General features: G+C 39.1%; 1 protein-coding gene across 5 annotated transcripts in view; it reads left to right on the top strand.

Annotated features, from left to right (window-relative positions):
* LOC139970834 (eIF-2-alpha kinase GCN2-like) overlaps positions 1–15,805 on the top strand; it is a 71,967-nt gene that overhangs the window by 37,431 nt on the left and 18,731 nt on the right. For all 5 annotated transcript variants that reach the window (XM_071976865.1, XM_071976867.1, XM_071976868.1 and 2 more), the window contains 11 exons: positions 5,411–5,523; positions 5,731–5,864; positions 6,312–6,445; positions 7,298–7,422; positions 9,090–9,195; positions 10,169–10,253; positions 10,832–11,032; positions 11,697–11,862; positions 12,319–12,410; positions 13,168–13,269; positions 13,704–13,991. In XM_071976865.1, coding sequence (XP_071832966.1) covers positions 5,411–5,523; positions 5,731–5,864; positions 6,312–6,445; positions 7,298–7,422; positions 9,090–9,195; positions 10,169–10,253; positions 10,832–11,032; positions 11,697–11,862; positions 12,319–12,410; positions 13,168–13,269; positions 13,704–13,991 — 1,546 coding nt within the window. The remainder of the gene's footprint in view (positions 1–5,410; positions 5,524–5,730; positions 5,865–6,311; positions 6,446–7,297; positions 7,423–9,089; positions 9,196–10,168; positions 10,254–10,831; positions 11,033–11,696; positions 11,863–12,318; positions 12,411–13,167; positions 13,270–13,703; positions 13,992–15,805) is intronic.

Below are 15,805 nucleotides of genomic sequence, written 5' to 3'. Positions count from 1 at the left end.
CGGAACTCCGGCCTCTGGCTAAAAAATGGCCTCTTCCTCTGAAGCCTCCTCTGCCCCGACGAGAACTCTCCCCATACTTGGGCATTACTTTGGCAGCCATTTTATTAGCATTTACAATATCCATGAGCTCTTTAGAGATGTCATCTTCAAACAAAAACTTAGTCACTGGTACATTTTGGGAGCACAAGGTTGCAAAATCCCGACTTAGATCTGCTTTGATTAGCTCTCTCCGAGCAAGGTTGAGCTGTAAATTACCTTGTGCCAATAACGCCAAGGTGTCGAAGAGTCCATGAACCTCTTTTTGAGGCCTGACCTTCCAAAAAATCTTTGATAGTGACAACCAAGGCGGTCATACTTTTGACCAATACTGACTGCGCTTTTTGGACCTTTATGTCTTTAGACCTAGTCCCTGGCTTTATTTTGTCCCAAATAATTTGGTTTATGCGTGTCGGTTGTAAGATATCACAATTCTCAGGTTGCTTGTAGGCTCGAACTTTCTCGTTAAGTTTATCGTCAGACAGCTTTTCTGTCATCATTCTAGCAATAAAATCCGCAATTTTAGGCGGCAGAGCAGGACCTGTATCACCTGCTAAGAAAGGCTCCACAACCGAATCCAGGAGGGTTTCCTCCTCCGGTGTATCTATCACGGACCCAGAATAACACGCATTAAAAATACTCGATATGTCATCGTCAATAGTATCAAGCCTTGCCCGTTTGGCTTCTGGCTAGTCCAAATTACCTTCGTTTTGAGGCCTATGTTGAACTACCTCGGATACCATTTTCTTTATGTAATCCGATATTTCAGGTGTTATTCCCGCTGGTCGGGATTCATCAGCCTTTTGCTGTAAAGTGTCTGCATTTTCAGACTCACAAAGTAACTCTTCTGAGAAATCAAGTTCCCCAGAATCCATGATCAGAATTTTTGAGGCTCGTCGCAATTATGCCTGTCCTCTTTACACTAGCTTTCTGCAATTATGCCTAACCAGTTTAACAGACTTGTACAGAGCAATATAAGAGATCCTTATATCGTTCTACTATACACACGTTGGCTATTACCGTAATGAAAATTAGAGAGCTGCTATCTAACCAGCAACTCAGAGACAAAAGAGCTATTATCTGCTGTGAACAAAGTCGTCCACGTACAGCAGACACACAATAGCGTAGTACTCTGGCTTAACCAAACCAGTCAATGATGTTGACGGTTCGAAGTCAATCAGCACAATGACGGTATTTAGTCAGCCAGCGCTTCTCACGTGGTTCTGGAATGCAAAGCATGATGAGATAGAATTACATATACCAATTCTGTACTGCTGAATTCTACGTAGGCCTAGTGCATTTAATTTATATTAGGCCTTCGTTTTTGTAACATTCATTTAAGGATAGTACTGGTGTTCAGGTAGCTTTTCAGAGCAAGGGCCATGATAAGTTTGTTTGATAGCCACATTAGCATTGTACTGGTGTTCAGACAGCTTTTCCTAGGAAGGACCAGGGTAAGTTTGTTGATGGGTACGTATAAAAGAGGAGCCGGCCATAGCATCACAACTTTTATAAGACTATAAAAAATTGTATAAGGTTATGTTTTATTTATAAGGATATAAGATGTATAAGGTTATAAGAAGTATGTTTAGCTTTCTTTTGAACCTGTAATGTTTGACATCAAATGTATAAAGAATTAAAATAAAATAACAAAATGGAGAGGAACTGAGGTGGCTATTAGGGGAGGAGGAGGCCACCCATCACTTGCATAAAAAAACTTGTAATCTTCTTTTACATTATTGTTTTCCAAGTCACAAATCCATGAAATCTTCATGTCCGAAAAATTGAGATGGAAAAACGTGGGTTGTTTTGATATCTAGAAGTGGACACAGTTTTGATGGTAGTCACCACTACAGTCTACAGTAACATACAGTAGGTCAATAGGCCTAGCTCTCAAGGCAGGCATCAAAAATATGGTCGAGTTGTTCGCCTCTTCTAATTTGGCCGTTGTAATTGACGTCAAACTATATGACCAAAAAGTCCAACAGAGACTGACCCAAGATGAAGGATACCACATAAAAAACAAGTTCATAAATATTCTATGACATTACTAAACCTTGCAACGTCGTTCTTTTGACTAACAGGCAATGAGCGCTAAAGGCAAGACTAGCAGGATAAAGTGTAACCTGCAGAGACTATTCGTGGCAAAGAAGCAAAAATGCAAGTTACATATTTGTTGTACCATGATTGATATTGATAATTGTAGGGACAGAGCAAAGATTTGAAATTAGGAATCAAAATAAAAACTTCCAGTATTGAGATACTGCGTCATTGATGCTCTTGTATTTGTAGCGAGCATTAGGTTGTAAAATGTAAGAAGTGATGTTTATGATAAATTGGAAATTCTAATGAAGTTGTCATACACTTTTTATTGGTTCCTTGCTTTAGCAAAAGGAACCTATGCAGTCAGGTTGGCGTGTGTGTGTGTATGTGTGCGTGTGTGTGTGTGTGTGTGTGTGTGTGTGTGTGTGTGTGTGTGTCTGTGACACTTGCTTGGGTACGCTCTATCTCAATAAGGGAATGTTGGATTGAGGCCAAACTTGGACTATAGATCCGCCATATGGAGGTGTGCGCTATTGTTTTTGGTGCCCACAAAGGTCACCAAAGGTCAGTTATGGTCCAAAAACCGAACAAATTAAAACTGCAATAACTCCCAGTGCCAATGTGCGACAAGGTTGATATTTTGGGACAAGTTGTGAACTGGTTAGGGGAACATTTTCAAACTAAACGGTCATGTGATCCGAGGTCACCAAAGGTCAATTAATGATAAAAAACTAGTATTTTTGCGATAACTTGAGAACCAATTGTCCATTAGGGTTGAGAATTGCCTCAATGTAATCCATATGTCGACCCGCATCTGGGTGACCCTTGACCTCAATTTGACCTCTGGTGACCTTTACATGTTTTTGGGGATTTTTGCAGTTTTGATGCTATTTTCAGATGTCAAAGGTACCTTCTGATCATAAATGTCATCAGGTTGACCCCGTGTGACCTTTATGTGGGAAGTTATATGGGGTCAAAGTTTTTCGGTCGGAATTAGGATGGTTGTACAGACTTGTCGTTTTGTTTTTTGGAATCAGGAGATTAAACTACATCTGAAACCAAGGTCAAAAGGTCAAAGGTCACATTAGAAAAAATGTGCTTATTTTGGGAGGAAACGAGCAAAAAAGAAAATGTTTGGTTTTGATGCTAGATTTGGATATCAAAGGTACCTTCCGATCAAAAATGTCAATTGGTTGACCCCGTGTGACCTTCGTGTGCGAAGTTACATGAGGTCAAAGTTAATTTTCAGACATTTAATGCAACAACTCCCAGTGCCAAGGTGTGACATGGTTGATATTATTGGAGTAGTTGCAAATGGTATAGGGGAATATTTTCAAATTTAAAGGTCATGTGATACAAGGTCACCAAAGGTCAATTAATGATAAAAAACTAGTATTTTTGCGATAACTTGAGAACAAATTGTCCGTTAGGGTTGGGAGTTTCTTCAATATAATCCAATTGTCGACCCGCATCTGGGTGACCCTTGACCTCAATTTGACCTTTTCATGTTTTGTGGATTTTTACAGTTTCGATGCTATTTTCAGATGTTAAAGGTACCTTCTGATCATAAATGTCAATGGGTTGGTCCCCGTTTGACCTTCGTGTGCGAAGTTATTTGAGGTCAAAGTTAATTTTCAGACATTTAATGCAGTAACTCCCAGTGCCAAGGTGTGACAAGGTTGATTTTTTTGGACAAGTTGCAAATGGTATAGGGGTATATTTTCAAACTTAACGGTCATGTGATCCAACGTCACCAAAGGTCAGCTAATGTTAAAAAAGTAGTATTTGGGGGGGAGAAAATGGGCAAAGAAAAAATGTTTGAATTTTTACAGTCATGCTCTATTTAGGTCTCACCGATCAAAATTGTCAATTGGTTGACCTCCAGGTGACCTTTGTGTGTGAAGTTATGTTTACAAGTTCAAAGTTAATTTTTTGACATTTAATGCAATTAAATCTCAATGCCAAGGTGTGACATGGTTGATATTTTGGGACAAGTTGTGAATGGGGTGGTGGAACATTTTGAAACTTAAAGGTCATGTCATCTGAGGTCACCAATGTTATCATATCTGTTGACACGCTTGTAGGTCTCTTATATTTCTTACATTTTCGACGCCATATTTAGATCTCAAAAGTGCCTTTTGATCAAAAATCCGATCACATTTTGTGATCACAAAAGTGTTGGCTATAGTGTTGGTTACTTTATGGGAACATGTAGGACCACAATTACTTGGACTATTTGAGCCCAATCTTGCTTGATAATATTATGTGTATTGTCATATACTGTACCCCAAGCAAGGAACCACATGTAGTGCCCTTGGGCTCTTGTTGTTGCACATATTTTCCCAGACACATGTCTTTTGTAAAGGTAACCAGCATGCAACAAAACATTACTTGCCTACTATAGTAAAATGAGTTCTTTTGTTTGAATGACTATGAAATATCCATACCCATTGTAATTAAGGATTAAAAAACATTACTGCTGACCACCCTAGTCTGATAGTATATTCTGAGGAACGCAGAATACCTTTGCAAGAGCATGTGTGTGAAGTCATATATGACAAGCATGGAAAGGAACACATGACCATCCCTCTTCATTCCCCACTGTGACTACCTGCCCCGGGCACACCTGCCACCCAACCCCATCCACTCTGAACCCTTCAAATTCCTGTGAAAATAAAGGGTCATCCACACTGTTGTGAAAAAGCTATTGTAGAGAACTTAATTGAAACTGTCCATCAACACCCCCCCCTCCCCCCCCCACTCAAAACCTTCCCCAAATAATTTGAAGAAAAAAAAACATTTCGAAATAATGTTTATACTGTAATATGATCGTAAAAGACCATTGTTTCAACAAGATCTACAGAGAGAAAAACAAGCTGTGAACCCCACGGCTAACAGTAAATGCCTTGCGTTCCAAAATATCAATATAGGAATCCAGCTCAATTGAAATACTTTACTTTCTGCATGCATGTGGAAAAAAAATCCATAGACTTTGTGTGTGAAGGTAAATTGCATATCATTTCAATACAACTAGGCAAGTTTGAGACGACAATAGTCAAACAGCGCTTCCATTAGGACAAGATTGCATTGTACAACGTAATTATTTTTATTGGGAGCTTTGCCAAAATGTGAAATTATTTTGTGGTAGTTTAGTTAAAACCGCTTGTTTTTTGACGGATATATTTTCCCCATGAACGTTGTGTACAATATTATGCTCAAACTGCGCATGTTCAAACTTTTTGGTTTTACGGTTCTCACCATCGATCTAACCTTGAAGTAAAAATTGGGATTTGACTATTGATCGTACTCTCCATTATCACCTCTGTAACAGGTGCCTGGACACTGACGAGAGAAATCGTGTCTCGGTCAACGTCCTGGAAGAACATCCTTTTGTGAAGCTTGGATTAGCAATGGACACTTGTCTCATGTCAGCAGAGAATAAAGGTCAGTATACAGCCCTCCTGATATGCTGTAGCTACCTGATATGCTTTGGCGGGGGAAAACATTGTAATACCCTCTGACCCACCTTGACCCTCTACCCTTATGAGAAACTGCCTCACGGTAGTTCCCTCCCATCCCCATCCCCTTTCATGTTGCCCAAATTTAAAATTGTGGATTTCATCATTGTTGTTGATGTTTAACATTTTACAGAGCAAAGTGGAGATAGTCCATCAAGAGAAGTGGCTGAGGAGGAGACTAGTGAAGTTCTTGACAATTCCAGATTAAATAGCAATTTTAAAGTTCTTGGAAATATAGGGGAAGGTGGCTTTGGAACTGTGATCAAGGTAAGCATTTTAACGGATTTAAAATGTCGGTAGTATAACAAATGTTAGAAATTTCAAACATTGGGAACTTGTATCTACTACAAGTTGTGGTTAAGGCAGTTGACTTGTGATCTAAGGATTGCAGGGTCGAGTCATGGCCAGATTCATTTCGTTGTGTCCTTGGGCAAGGCACTTTATCTCCATTGCCTCTCCTCACCCAGGTGTATAAATGGGGACTTCTGAGGTAACTTGTAAATATAGTTGTGTGGGCAGGTTTGTGGCTGCACCCTATTGCTGCACTCCACATGTCTCCGGGGACACATGGATGTGGTGCACTGTGGTGCCCCAAGCCTTAGCCTTGAACAAGACTGTAAACCTTCAACTTTTAAACTTTACAAGTGGTAAACGAAAACGCTACATTCTCACAGTTTCTTTCCCTTTCTTGCTCTTGTGCCGTTTCCGCTACAGGTCCAAAACAGACTAGACCGCAACACTTACGCTATCAAGAAAATCGGGTTGAACCCAAAGAGTAAAGAACTGAACAAGAAAATCACCAGAGAAGTGAAACTGCTGTCCAGACTTAACCATGAAAATGTTGTCAGGTATTAAAAAGATTAAAATATATTAATATGGAATAAGGTAAGAATGGAAGGTTTGATCAAATTCACAACCAGCAGAAAAATTGAAAGAATATTTTTTTGTAAAGTCCCTCTTTGCTGTAATCTATGAAACAGTCCACACACCTATGTGAAAAACAAGTAGTGACAACAGGTGTGCATTACATATATTCTACCCTGTTGGGACCTTTTGTGTTGTTGTCGTAAAGTGTACTTTCATCATAAGCTTCAAAGTACTTGTACTGAAAGTATGAGCAGTAGGAGTATCAAGTTTCTATTAGATAAAGGTAGGGATTGTATATACTTTCAATAAAATCCCCTTGCAGCATGATATGCAAGTACTTTAATAGGAGTGGTATTTAGCATAAAAAAAAATAACTGAATAATTAATTTCATTTCATTTTCATTTATTTTTTCATTTCCTCACAATGTTTATATAATGATAAGACGGTGAAGACAATACCATGCAAAGAAAATAATAAGTAATAAATCATATAAAGGAAAAAAGATGGAAATTACGGAGAGAAAATGGTGGAAGGGCTTGGAAGCCGTAGCTTGTACAAGAAGCCCACCAAAAATAAATATAACATGTATAAAGGATATGGGCATGATAATAAAGCCCCTTACCAAGAAGACCTATACCCCCCACACCCCTAAACTAAACAAAAAAGGCATTGTGATATGTGGAAAATACTATAAGTCAGAGACAAATGTAGATCTATAGATGGCCATGACATCAAAGATTGGTTTGATTGTTCCCTCACCTGTTTTTCCTTGTTTCAAATCTTGATGTTAATTTAGTATTCTATATTGTGTTCCATTCTGATTTCTCAACAGATATTTTAATTCTTGGATTGAAGTCTCTGAAGACATCGCAACGACAGACTCCGAGTCGGATCCTTCCATATCCTGGCAGGGCAGTCTCAGTTTTGACGATGTCCAGGACTTACCTCCAGGATTAAGTAAGTTTTAGACAGGATAATCTCAGTTTGGGAGACAATGTCGAGGACTAAGCTCCAGGATTAAGTAAGTTTCAGGCGGGGCAGTGTCAGTTTGGAAGTTGTTGATGATGTCAACACTTAGCTCCAGGATTAAGTAAGTTTTAGGCAGGACAGTCTCAGTTTGGGAGTTGTTGATGATGTCAAGGACTTAGCTCCAGGATTAAGTAAGTTTTAGTGGGGACAGTCTCAGTTTGGGAGTTGTTGATGATGTCTAGGACTTAGCTCCAGGATTAAGTCAGTTTTAGGCGGGACATTCTCAGTTTGGGAGTTGTTGACGATGTCTAGGACTTAGCTCCAAGATTAAGTCAGTTTTAGGCGGGACATTCTCAGTTTGGGAGTTGTTGACGATGTCTAGGACTTAGCTCCAAGATTAAGTCAGTTTTAGGCGGGACAGTCTCAGTTTGGGAGTTGTTGATGATGTCTAGGACTTAGCTTCAAAATTTAAATAAGTTAGATGATCCCTGAGATGTTTCTTGAACAACTTTCAACTGAAGTTGCCTCGGTCTAGTGAATAGTAAAACTACGATATCTTCTCACCAAAATTACATTACTTTATAACAGAAGGAAAATAAATAAAGGAAATCCTTCTGTAAACAAAACCTCATTAGGTACTGGTGAGGGGACATTTGGAAGATGCTGATGTTTTCTATTGTGCTGCCTTCATGTAAGGAGCATGAGTTGGGTTACTAATTACAAAACTAGTTTAAATATTGGATGTATAGTGATAGTAAAGCAAATTTCTTCCAATTTATCATTTTCTTACATCACTACAATGCAATGAATATAGCCTTATATTACATCACATCTGTAATAACACGGAAGAAACACAAAGCAGGAATTTACCACAAAGTCATACTTTTAGTCCTGTCCTAGAAATTGTAAAGACATAAATTTATGACTGTCTTTCATGAGACGGACAAGAAATCCCATAGACCTAAAAATGATATGTCGTGGATAGATATGATTTGAAATTAAGGTGGCAAGATACTTCACTAGCCTGCATATAACCTGTACATGAAAGGTATGCATGGTTTAAATGGAATCTCTCTCTGGCAGGAGTCACTGATTCCCAAAACAAAGCCTACACATGCACAATATAGTCTTTATGAGCTGGCAGACAAACGAAAGAAGTATATTCTCAGTGTGAGCTAGATTCACAGTTTTGTTTTTAATAACTGCAGGAACAAACAGACTGTTCTGTGCTGTATATGAAGGTAAAAGGCATTGAAGACTCGCCCCAAACCGCGTGCGGCCATCTGAAAAAGTTAACTTTCTGTTGCTTGCAAGTGACGTTTTGTTTGTGTCGCTACAAAATGCAGACAGTAATGAAACGTGATACCTTGTTATCTTTAGCTGGACCTGATATGTCCATTGCTGTATCCTGTGTACACTTACTGTGCTGTGGGTATTGACCGCAGCTGTATGTACTGACTGTACACTAGTGTCTAATTACCGACCGTAGCAAGCTGTGTGTGTATTTTCTGGGATTGATGGTGGTGCCTAAAACTTCTGATACACCTCATTCGAAACTAGGTCAGATTACCGGCATTAGACGTTTCTTTTTGCGCTAGTCTTCACACCCTTTAACTGAGTGATTACAGGGGTATAACACTATTGTTTGTTTGCAGATGCCTATGGGTCTGCCTTGTGGAACAGCTCTGCCGGAGGAAACCCTCCCTCGGAGGGACGCACCGATTCCTCAGATGAAGAAGATGACTCAAGAACATCTTCTAAGTAAGTCAATTTCAGGAAAGAAATCCTTTTTTTCAATCAGCTCTTGCAAAGATTTACTGTTTCGGTTGCTATGGAATTCTTGTTGCTATGCTGTGGATTGATAAATGGAAGTTATAATGAAAGGTTTTGCTGTTGTCAGTGTCTACTATGGTAATCGCTGATGAGATAGTCTGGATGTTAAAAAAGTTAGAGTTGAAGAGAAACGTCTGCAAAACGGTCCGGTTCAGTTCTTACGTTAAGGTGCAAATCGTGCAATATGATGAACTGTTATTTATTGAGAGGTACAGACAATAGTAATTTCCTGCTTCGTATATGTACTAAATGCACATCACTTTCTGTTGTCCACAGCAATCGTTATCATATGTGGGTCTATAATAGTTAATAGGCCTCATCATTCACAGTAAAGAGGAACTTTCTCTATACTAGATTAGAGGAACTATTATCGTTTTAGTGTAATTTAAGAAATTTGTCAAACTGGTTCGAAAACTTCAGAGGGTTGAAAAAAAAGACTGTCACATGTGGTTTTTTAGTGACAGGTTTACTAACAGGTCTTTTAAAGACACAGAATAGCCAACTTTTGTGTTCAACCGCATTGTAAAACATACCTGGAATTTGAAATCAAAGTGTTAATATTGTTGGACTTTACGTATGAAACGGTAACCCTGCGGAGACAAATTAATGTAGTTTGGGGGTGTCTAAGTGTTTGAAGAAGTGAAACAGCAATTTACCCTCCTCAGCAAAGTTACGTCATGAATTGAAATAAATACAATGGAGAACGATACAGAAATATATGGAGAACGACACAGAAACAGTCCTTCACTTTCTCACGTATCTGTGGCTGGTTTTTTTGTGAACTTGTATTACTAAACAGGACAGACATGAATAATTGCATCTTTGAGCCTGTATTGAGGTAAAACATAGGTATTCTATAACAGTATTGGGCTCATTTAATTTTTCCTCTTCTCTTCCGAAGGCGGTGCGATAGCTCATCAAACTCGGACGGGACCAATTCAGAAGTTAATGAGGACAATGAGACGGAGGAGCAAAGTCAAATAGAAGTGAGATCCAACGAGGAATTGTAGCTTAAATTTCCTTAATAACCTTACTGGATCTATTCCCTAGCTTTCAACTTCTGAAAACTATAGATACTGATCCATCGAGGAATTGTAGCTTTCCTCAATTACCTTACTGGATCTGTTCTCTGGTTTTCAGCTTCTGAAAACTATAGATCCAGATCCATCGAGGAATTGTAGCTTTCCTCAATTACCTTACTGGATCTGTTCTCTGGTTTCTTCTTCTGAAAAACTATAGATCCAAGAGGAGCATTTTTCACTGACCATGTATATCTCCTGTCATGAAAGGAGGGAAAACTTTCCTAATGAATAATTTAAAGTCTGATGTGGAATTATGGTTCATACATTCTCATAGATGCAAAGATGCATAGCAGTTTTTGTACACAGGAACCATAGTACTTTTATACGACCCAAAGCTGAGAGCCCCTCAAAACTGCTACGCAAAAATTGTTTACACTAACTTATTCTCGGCATGTCATCACCATCTCCCTTTAATAATTTTCCAGTTGTATACATCTGGAAGAACTTCCAAAAGATAATATTTGTAAATTTTCCTCGCCTAGAAATCTTCCTCTCTGTACGAGACAGAGGATTCCTCCACTGATCTGGAGGTGTCACCCAAGAGGTACCTCTACATCCAGATGGAGTTTTGTGAGAAGAGCACTCTGAGGACCATCATAGCCGAGGGGATTTATCAAAACGAGAATCAACTCTGGAGTTTCTTCAGGCAGATTCTCGACGGACTGGTGCACATACATTCACAGGTAAAGACGCTTTCCGCTCTCTTTTCAGTCGTTTCATTGTGATCTGATGTTCTCATGTTATTGTTTTAAGTGTTACATTAAGAGTTACAAAATACGGGCATGAGCAGAGACGGGCAGTGTTATCATTTAGAGAGAAGTAACACTTATTGTAGTTAGAGTAGTGTGTATGAATTTTAGATCCTCCTGCAAGCAGGAACTTGTGAAGAAGCCGGCATTGGCTTATCAAAGCCGCAAGCTGACCGAAGTCAGTCTCTCAGATTCATATTTAACGTCCATGAGTATGAATTGTCAATTGTCAACAACTCTGTAACTGGACGACATACATTAATCTTGGAATGACTCAAACCGAGGACCTTATGATTGGAAGGCACCAGCGTTAACCACTGAGCTAGAGTAGTGTCAATTTGTGTCAATAGTGTCAATTTGATTTTTAGTAAGTAACAGTCCATGAGGGCAGAAGCGAAGAGCCTCGCAGTATTAATCACAAATTCTTATCTGAATTTTGTGTATGTGTTACTGTCTGTCGATACTATGAGTTTTAAGGTGTTTCAGCCTTGTTAAAGTTGCTGGCTGACCATAAATTGTATAATGGTATATGTTATATGTCAACGGTTTCGTGGATTGTGTAATCTAATGTAAGTTATTATTTATTGGTTTTCATCAGGGTATGATTCACAGAGATCTAAAACCAGACAATATATTCCTGGCCTACGATGACCTAGTCAAAATTGGTGACTTTGGATTGGCCACGTCAGAACTGAACGCTGGCGAAGTACTGACAGAAATATCAAGCCATTCTCTTCTCCCAGAATCTTCACAGTCGCTGGAAGGTCAGTCAATAAAGGGAACTTTCCCGATCACATGATACAAAATTTTCACCCAGTATATGAATAAATTATATTCATATCATTGGATGTTGCTGGTATCAAACTTGATTTGTATGCAATGTTCATAGTGCTGGTAAACAATTTAAAATCCAGAACTAAAATAGTTTAAAACTTGCCAATTTCTTCATTATTTCATATAGCAACTTCAACCATGTTTCTATATTATTTCTTGTCATGTTCTGGCTCCCTCTGTGTCATAATAAACAACAAATATGTTGACCTTTTGAAGTAAGCAACAAGTTAACAGTTCTCTGTTGTTGGCTTTTCATATCCCACAAACCTCTTTATCTTTATGCCATCTCTAATATTGAAGAGTTTTAATGAAACTGAATAAAGGTAAACATTTTCAACGCTTAGCGATATAACTAACAAACATTATCTTGCTTCTTTCCCCATTAGGTGATACCCAAGAATTCTTGACGGGTATAGTCGGTACTGCCCTCTATATGAGCCCTGAATTATGTAAAGCCAGGCGTGGATATTACAACCAGGTTAGTGAATCATTTCAGTGAACTTTGGCACTTTCAGTGAACTTTGACACTTTCAGTGAACTTTGGCCCTCTCAGTGAACTTTGGCACTTTCAGTGAACTTTGGCAATTTCAGTGAACTTTGACACTTTCAGTGAACTTTGACACTTTCAGTTAACTTTGACACTTTCATTGAACTTTGACACTTTCATTGAACTTTGACACTTGTAGTGAACTTTTGACACTTTCAGTGAACTTTTGGCACTTTCAGTGAACTTTGACACTTTCAGTGAACTTTGACACTTTCAGTAAACTTTGACACTTTCAGTGAACTTTGACACTTTCAGTGAGCTTTGGCACTTTCAGTGAACTTTGACATTTTCAGTGAACTTTGGCACTTTCGGTGAACTTTGGTACTTTCAGTGAACTTTGATACTTTCGGTGAACTTTGGCACTTTCAGTGAACTTTGACACTTTCAGTGAACTTTGGCACTTTCAGTGAACTTTGGTACATTCTGCACCGCTCTCTGCTGTGTGAGTTTTAAAGTTCATGTACTTGTAGCAATAAATAGTGTTTGGGAATTCTTATGTTTTATCAGTTACTATATCAGTTTGAATAATCCTGGAAGGGTATGGTAAATGTGCTGGAAGTTTTTCTCTGAAACACGTACCCCTGCTTTCAGTAAGTTGAAGAAGCTGGCTTGGTTCCTCTTTGTTTGCAAATTAATTTGCCTTTGGTTCATTAAATTTTTCAATTCTTTCCTGTATTATCTCCCACAGAAAGTTGATCTGTACAGCCTGGGGATCATTTTCTTTGAGATGTGTATCCCGTGTATGGAGACCGGAATGGAAAGAGTACAGACATTGGGTAAACTCAGACAGGTATGTATAATTGTATTCCTTTAAATGTCGTAAAGCATCTTTTTATGTTGATATTTAATAATGTTCCGATATTTGATATTAAAATCTGTCATAATACCTCTTGTGGCAATGTGGCCCATTCTCTTTATATGATAAGTGGATGCTACATAATGGGAAGATAGAACCTATTGTTTTTGGTCTTAGGTCAAATGCCCTTTGAGGTCAGCAGAGGGTAAATATGAATTCTAATAAGCACGATATTTCAGAATGGAAAATTGGGACTGATCTCATGTTTCGATTGTGGATGTTCCATAACACTATTGGTATTAGTAGAGATGAAAAACAAACATTGTAGTCACTAGTGGTTAAAATGTGACATCTATGTGAACTTGATACCTCGTAAAATGTGATATCTTAGATATTGACTGTTTTGTAATTTGTTTTCACATTTACAGGAAAATATTGAAATGCCAGAATTTTTCGATGCATATCAATACAGAGACAAAAAGTGTATCATCAGGTGGCTACTGGACCACGACCCTGGCAAACGCCCCACCGCAAGGGAAGTCTTGGACAGTCAGCATCTACCCCCTCTGGAAGTGGAAGAGGCCAGGTTCCGAGAGATGATACGAAAGACTGTTTCCAATGACCAATCAAGACGCTACAAACACTTGATGAACGAACTCTTTTGGCAGAGAAAGAATGCAAAAGATGACATTCTTTACGATGTAGACAATCACAAGGTAACATGAAAGATATAAAATAAAGTATAACATCAACGTTTATATGCATATATCATAAAATGTGTGCACCCAGCTGTCATCAGTCATTATGCAGTTGCGTTTCACATTCCATTTTAAGCAGGATACATGTGTATGTATATATAAATATCTATCTATATATATAATGAATGTGTTGCAAGTGGTATGACAGATATTCAGTTAAGTTAATATCAATTTAATATACATGTCTGTCACACCACTTGCGACACACTCATTTCATAAATACCGCTTGGCTTGCCTCTAATATTGGTAATACTGTGTACATTGTCAGATTCAAAAGCACCAGGGGTGCACTCTGTGCAGTCGTGCATAATACACTCACATTGACAGTGTAGAAAGGCTGCAATGCGCATTCACACCAGTAGAATCACTGTGGCTTAGTGGTACGGACTTTGGTCTGTGACACAAAAGTCGGGGGTTCGAGGGGAAGTACGAAACCAGTTCGTGATTTCAGACACATGAAAAATGAGTGCTCTGTAGTTGACGGTGTTGTCCTGAGAGACATGCCAAAATCACTTCGCGAACAAGCCGTTGACTTAGCACACGCGTCGCACCAGGGAATCGTCAAAACAAAGCAACTCCTACGAGAAAAAGTTTGGTTCCCTGGTATTGATAGATCCGTTGAACACAAAGTAAAAGGCTGTCTAACATGCCAAATCGTGACCCCATCTCCAACCCCACCAGAGCCCTTGCGAATGACAGAACTCCCCAGCACCCCATGGGAGTCGGTCTCCATGGATTTCAAAGGGCCATTCGCAGGAGGAGAATATGTAATGGTAGTTATCGATGATTACAGCCGTTATCCAGAAGCTATAATAATACCATCACTACAAGCGAAAACTGTGATCCCGGAATTAGACAAAATATTTTCACGACACGGAATTCCAAAGGTGGTACGTACCGACAATGGGCCACCTATGAACTCGGAGGACTTTGCCAAGTTTGCAAACTATCTTGGTTTCACTCATAGGAAGTGCACCCCGCTGTGGCCCCATGCCAATGGTGAAGCCAAGCGTTTCATCCGCACGCTTGTCAAGTCTATTCGAGCGTCTGTATCGCAAAACAAAAACTGGAAGCAAGAACTTTGTAAGTTTCTGCACCAATACAGAGCTACACCACTCAGCACTACGAATGTATCCCCGTTTGAACTCCTGTATGGGAGAAAAATGTCCATCATGCTCCCAGACGCAAAACGCGAGCTACGCGACTTCGCTGGTCTTCGCGAAGGTGATGCTCAGATGAAGCGGAAAATGAAAGTGATTGCCGACAAATCTCTTCACGCACGCAAGTGCAACATAGCTATCGGTGATACAGTCCTTGTGAAACAGAAAAAGCGGAACATGTTGTCTACCCCCTATGATCCTAACCCGATGACAGTAACGAAACGCAAGGGAAATTGCATAGACGCGGAGGTGGGAAATGGTTCGGTAATCACTTCATTCTTCAAACGCTTGGAAGGTGAACCTAGCGAACCTGAGCAACCACCGGAGGAGATCACAGAGGAGGAAAGTGCTGAAAACGACTAATTAAGACGTTCTCAGTGAAGTACGAAACCGCCACGGAGACTAATATCGGAAATATAAACTGTGAACTTTCTAAACACACAGCCACATAAAAGTATTGTATGTTTGTAAAATACGTAACGTCAGATATATTTTGAGCATCATCTTTTCTTTTATTATCGCCTGCATTATTTTCATGTTTTACCATAATAGAAAAAAAATGTTATTGTTTCTTATTTCACAAGACATGAAGTTTCGATATTATCACTCTAA

Source organism: Apostichopus japonicus, chromosome 8, assembly GCF_037975245.1.
Source record: "Apostichopus japonicus isolate 1M-3 chromosome 8, ASM3797524v1, whole genome shotgun sequence".
Lineage (NCBI taxonomy): Eukaryota > Metazoa > Echinodermata > Holothuroidea > Aspidochirotida > Stichopodidae > Apostichopus > Apostichopus japonicus.
Note: the sequence above shows the minus strand (reverse complement) of the source record. Positions and strands in the feature narration are given on the sequence as shown.